This window comes from Candoia aspera, chromosome 17 (assembly GCF_035149785.1).
Source record: "Candoia aspera isolate rCanAsp1 chromosome 17, rCanAsp1.hap2, whole genome shotgun sequence".
Lineage (NCBI taxonomy): Eukaryota > Metazoa > Chordata > Lepidosauria > Squamata > Boidae > Candoia > Candoia aspera.
Window position 1 is genome coordinate 11,352,227 of NC_086169.1, and position 6,135 is coordinate 11,358,361.

General features: G+C 51.4%; 1 protein-coding gene across 1 annotated transcript in view; it reads left to right on the forward strand.

Annotated features, from left to right (window-relative positions):
* The window catches only part of IQGAP3 (IQ motif containing GTPase activating protein 3), a 36,421-nt gene extending 32,212 nt beyond the window's left edge, over window positions 1-4,209 (forward strand). The window contains exons 36-38 of the mRNA XM_063316736.1: window positions 57-149; window positions 695-803; window positions 3,155-4,209. Of these exons, the coding sequence (XP_063172806.1) occupies window positions 57-149; window positions 695-803; window positions 3,155-3,268 (316 nt within the window). The 3' untranslated portion in view covers window positions 3,269-4,209. The remainder of the gene's footprint in view (window positions 1-56; window positions 150-694; window positions 804-3,154) is intronic.
* Window positions 4,210-6,135: the final 1,926 nt, after the last annotated feature.

Here is a 6,135-nt window from a genome sequence, read left to right on the forward strand (position 1 = left end):
GTGAAGCTCTGCAGCCCCTCCCATATCCAGGCTGCCCCCCTTTGTCTCTCCTTCAGGCCCAGCAAGAAACAGGCAGTTCTGCATTACACTGCAGCCCGCCTCTTTGAAAAGGGCGTTCTGCTGGAGATTGAAGACCTCCCGTTAAACCAGTAAGTCCGGATCCCTCCCTGTCTCTGCTGCTGGTGACACCCCTCATCCCTCCGTGGGGAGCCAGGCAATGCAACAGCAGAGCTCTCCTGGGTTCCCACGAGACGTGAAATGCGGCTGTGATGTTGCGCATGTACTCTGCGTGCAGAGGCTGTTTGGCCCTGGGAGTTCTGGGAAGTTGGGGCATAGCTGACCATCAAGGCATGCAATTCTCAGCAAGGATGACCCACAGGGTAATCTTGGAAGGGTCATTAGAGATCATCCATTCTAACCCCCTTCCATTCAGGAACCTGCTACTACTGCTTTCCACCTCCTCATCTGGATGTCCTTTGATTCTTTCCTTGGGGTAACAGATAGAAGATCATCAGGGACAGTGTAAAAAGCCTGAAATCTAGGCTTAGTGTCCTAAATATGAGATCCAACTTTTTTTTTTTCACACTGTGCAGAAGTAGAAAGTAAATCTCATCCTTGCAGGGTCTTTACCTCCAATTGCATTTTCTCAGTTCCATGGCTTTAATTCCTTCCCCCGCTCCCCCATTTTTTTCAGACTTAGAAACGTCATTTTTGAAATTATTCCTTCACGGGAAGCTGGAAAGTTCCAAGTCAAGGCAAAGTTTATGGGGATTGATATGGAAAACTTTCAGCTTCATTACCAGGTAAGGGGGCAGCTGATTGGGATTCCCTCCGTACAGTTTGTTTATTTTTATTTAATTATTTACTGGCTTTCCAGTGGTGGTAGACCCTGAGCAAGGTATATACAGGTAGTCCTCACTTAACAACCACAAACAACCAGAATTTCAGTTGCTAAGCAAAGCGGTCATTAAGCAAATCTGACCTGGTTTTACAACCTTTCTGTGGTGGTCATTAAGCAAATCACTGCAGGCATTAAGCAAACCATGTGGTTGTTGAGCGAATCACATGGTTCCCCACTGATTTTGCTTGCCAGAAGCCAGCCAGGAAGGTTGAAAACGGCAATCATGTGACCACAGGATGCTGCGATGGTCATAAATGCAAACCGGTTGCCAGGTGCCCAAATTGTGATGATGTGACTGTGGGGACGCTGCGGCTGTCTTAAGTGTGAGGACCAGTTGTAAGTCGGTTTCTCGGCACTGTTGTAAGTCGAAACCGTCACTAAACAAATGGTTGTTAAGCAAGGACTACCTGTATCCATTACTGTACAGCCATCATTTGTATAAACATCTAAAATATTCTGGGCGCTGTTAGCAATAGTTCTTATACAGACATTCTCCTGTGGCTCTTGAAGAAGAGAAGGGTACGTGCTGGTTCACTGCCAGAGAGTGCTACTTCCAGAGATGGGGCCACAGCTGTGAAGGCCCCCCTTTGCCAACCCCGCTGATGACACTCTCTAAGGGAAGGGACCTGAGGAGAACCTTGTCCTCCTGATCTTAACAGATGGGCAGAAGCCACCGGGGATGGGCAGTCCTGAAAGGACCCAGACCCTGAGTCACCGAGGGTTTTAGAGCCAACAGCAGCCCTTTGAATTTCACCCGGACACAAGCTGGCAATCAGTGCAGCTTGGAGCAGTGGTGTTTTGGGGGCACAACTGATGATCATCTGCATTCTGGACCAGCTGAAGCTTCTGGATGGCTTTTACAGACAGCTCCCATGGACCGCATTGAACTGGGTAACCCAGAGGAGAGAGTTGATAAGATGGAGCTGTGCAAAGGAGCTTCTAGCCACAGAATTGAAAACGGGATTTCTGTGGAATCAGAAGGCTTCTGGACCCGCAGCCACGCCATCCGTTGAGCCTGAGCCTGAGCTAGTTCCTCCCCACCGGATCCTCACAGCCTCCGGGGAGCAGGACAGGGCCTCCACTTCTGTCTGGTGTGCAGCTGAGCAGCGGCCTGAGTAATAGCAGGATTGTGAGGATCTTTGACTCCATGCCAACTGATGACGTCACCTGGCAAGTTCACGGAGATGTTAGATGGAGGAGGAAAAAGCACCAAGGAGGAAGCTCAGGGCTTTCATCCCCAGCCCTTGGAGGCGGTCCAGGACAGGATCACCAAGAGATCAGGCAGGACCAGGCGGGTTGCCCTTCCCAGGAGGTTGTCCCTGAAAGTGATCAGCCTGGACCGAGTCCCATACCTGGGCCCGGGCCCAGCCTGGAAAGGGATCGGCTCATCTGCTTCCTCGCAGGCTGTCTGCAGGTGCCGAACGGGTACCTGAGCACTTGCAGCCTAAAGGCAGAGAAAGCTGAGATAGAGAAGAAGGGGGAGGCCACGCGGTCAACCAAGGGAGAGTGTTTAGCTACTGCCACTTCTCACAACAAGACCTGGCCACAGCGCAAAGTGGGAACTGAAGGTGCCCAGCAGAGCTGTGATTTGTTGTGAGAAGGGATTTGCTGGCAGGATGCGAGTTGGCATCTTTCAAGTTCCAGCGGAGGGGAGGCGGGTGGGCAGCCGGCAAGAGGAAGCCTCAGGAGTCCCAGAAATCATCGACTCAGCCTCCTCCCTGGGGCAGAAATCCAGCCTGTGGGAGCGAAGGCCAACTTGCAGGCCCCAAAGCCTTCTTGGACTGTAACTGCTTCCGCTGTTTCAAAGAGGAAGACGCTGTAAACTCTAATATAGACTTAACCCAATTTGAAAAGACAAAAAACTCTCAGCTGGCCCATTTTGCACCATACGAGGGCCTTCACCTTTCCAAAATACCTTTGGCTGCATTCACACACGTGCTTAACTGGGTTACTGAATTGGCACAGTTCATTCTGGATTTGCACAATATACTGAACCATACACAATCCAAACAGGTCACACAACATGCTAAGTTGCAAAACCTGCAAAGTTACAACGTGCTAAGTTGCAAAACATAACTAAGGTTAAAACCAACCAACCAGGCTTAGCATTGTTCAGTCTTTCACTGATCAGGTCAGCCCAAGTTTTGGTAACCGTCCCCCCGCCCCGCCCTGCTTTCTATTTGGAAATATGAGTTGAAAGCTCCGGGGTGGGGGAGCCTTGAACAGGGATGTGACCTCTGTCTCTCCCTTCAGGACCTCCTCCAACTCCAGTATGAAGGTGTTGCCATCATGAAGATGTTTGACAAAGCCAAAATCAACGTCAACCTTCTCATCTTCCTCCTGAACAAGAAGTTTTTTAAGAAATGAGGGGGAGGGGCTGCTTGGGGCAACGGCCATGGAATATTGGGGGCCATGTGGGAAAGATGCCAAAGAGAGAGAGGGGCTTGCTTTACTCCCGTTCTGCTTCCAAGAAACCCAGAACCATCCGCTCAGAGGGACCCTGAGGGGGCATCTGGGCTGGACCACCGCACTGGCAGACCCTTGCATGGCAGAATGCTTCCTTGCGCATGCACATTTCTTGCATGTAGAATGCTGGTACAGTAGGTCAAGGACATGCTAGTTTTCTAAGTGCAAAGCATTTCATCTGCAATCCAGCCCACCACCCCAGATATCTGCTCTCCCGTTCCTAACGCCTCGGTGCCCAGGGAAGAACTGCGAGATGTTCCCAGTCTGGAAAGAAAAAGTCAATCCCATATCTTGGATTCAAACGCTCTCAGTTGCTAACTCTGAGGAGGCTGATGGCGTCCACCTGGGCTAGCCCGTCCTCCTGTTCGCATCCATCCTCTGGACCCCACAGCCTCGGTTGGTGGCAGGGATGCTTTCGGGCAGCAGTTTGTCTGGGGCAGCTGGCAAGCGTCTGGCTGGGCATCTTGTGCTGCTAGCTATATAGAGGGGAGGGAGGGTGTGTGCATGAGAGAGAGATTCATTTTAGAACTTCTCACTTGCAATCCTGAGGGTTTACACAGAATCAACTTTCCTTGGAGTGGAGAGTTTCAGCAATTCAGATTTGTGGATTGCACCCCACCCAGCGCTAGGCTGAACCAGAAGCTGCAAAGTTGAAAAGGGCTCAATTATTTTTATACCGGCGCTTGGAAGGCTACCGAAAACTGAGAACTTAGAATTCTTCCTGATAATATAAGTTTTCAATCAAAAGAATATGATGATTAGATATCAAGTTTGCACTGAATGCTAACATTCTCAGACATTTTATTAAAATATGCAATAAACCCCATTATTCAATTTTTAAATACTGAATGTGATCTATTAGAAATTGCTATGGGAGTAACTATGAAGGACTTCTGTTCTATGTTTTATACATCAAATACTCAAATTATATCATAATTTGTACAATTCACTATTAAAGTGAAGAATTAGACCCTCATCACCGAAAACTGAAAAAAATCTAATTGAAAAAAACCATATCTAGCAGCTAGAGAAGGAGAAAGTGTGGGATTGGTTGGAGAATGATCAGAGAAATCAACTTTATCCAGCTCAGAATTTGAAAAGTCGCTTTGGATGCATCCAGTGAAATCCAGCCCCACGTCCAAAGTATGTGTAGATATTCCTGTTCTTGAGAGAACAGGAATGGTTATTTTTAATACGTTTTTTGGTAAAAATTTCTCTGCTGTTTTTAAGATCCAGGCTGAGTTAGCTGGAGCAATAGGCTCCAAATCCCTTCTTTGAGACTTGTCCTCCTTTCCTGGGAAAAGTAACAGCATTCCAATGAATCAGCGATAGATGTTTGAATGAGCCCATTAAGTCACACAGTATCTCCAAATAGTCCCAAGATATGGATGGCGATGTGGCCTTTCTCAGCCCCGGAAGGCTGGGGGGAAAATGGTGCCCAGAAGACATTTCCCCATTAGGTGGCATCGTTTTCCAGGGAAGCTGGCCAGGCAGTGCTGCCTTTCAGAGCGGGGGCGGAGAGCTGTGGGGCTGCTGGAGAAGAGCGGACGTTGGCTGGGCAGCTGCTCTGTGACTTTGCCAGTTACTGGCAGTGCCCTATTCAAATTTGGGAACTGCAGCCAGGCTGGCAGGGAGTGCCGCTGCCTTGACCCAGCAGGCAGGTGCCCTTGAAGAGCCCTTCCTGGCCTGCCCAGGGGCCAGAGCAGCCCTTGTGGCTGGAAGGATGCCCCATGTAAGGGGCAGAGGCTGCTTCTCTCATGCAGGTGCAGATATTTGGCCTATCCTGCTGGAGGGGGTGCTCTTTTCCTAGGCCGGCTGCCCCGTGTGGAGAGAAAAGAAAGGTAAAGGGGGAGGGAGGGGACTGCCCGCCTGCCTGCCTGCATTTGGCTCTGGCCCATCCACACTGGCACGTGGGGTGTCCAGAAAAGGTGGCGGTGATGCCCAGGCAGTGGCACTGCTCGGGAGAAGGACGCTCTTGAGCGATGCACACCCATTAGCCATGGAGAGGCCTCTCTGCTGTCGTTAGCCTGATCCCATTTCAGAACCGTTGAAGCTGAAGGCTACATCTGGTGGCAGCGAGTTTCATAGGCTAACGCTGAAATCCGTTTTCATTGTATTCATAGGGAATTCTGGGCAAGCGGTTTAGCAGCTGGAGAAGCATCGCAGTTGCCATGCGACCCACAGCCAGCTTGCTTTGCCCTGATTTGCCCGCACTAGACAGCCAAGCGTGAGTCAGTGGAGACCTGGCTGGGGGAGGGGGGAGCACCGAGGAAGCCCCACCAATGGGAAGAGGGCTTTGGAAAGCGGGGCTGGGCTGGCACAGTTGGATGGGGCTGTGTGAGATGCTTGGGACTGAGGATGCCCAAGGGGTGGTCCCTGCCAGTCTGCCTGATCCATTTGGTCAAGCTCCCTCAAAGCAAGGGGCCAGCCCTCCACCCTTATACTCTGGGGGGTTCCTCCCCTCCCCTCTCTGGGTCCTGCCTGCCCACCCACCCCTTGGAGTTGCCCACAGCAGCTGAGAATCGGCAGGTCCCGTCCTGCCACTGCCTTTGCCAGGTGGAACAACTGACCTTCTGCCCCCCCCCCCCCACTCCTGGCCTGCAAGCAGCGGGCACAAATGCAAAGCTACATGCCCCCCTCCCGCCTTAGAAGCCAGGGCGGCCCCAGCACCAGGCTGCCCGCTCCAAACAGTGGCCCGGATGGCAGGTTGGGTTGACCAGGAGGGAGGCTGGGGCAGTGCCCCACCTGCCTGAGCCCTTCAGCCCCTG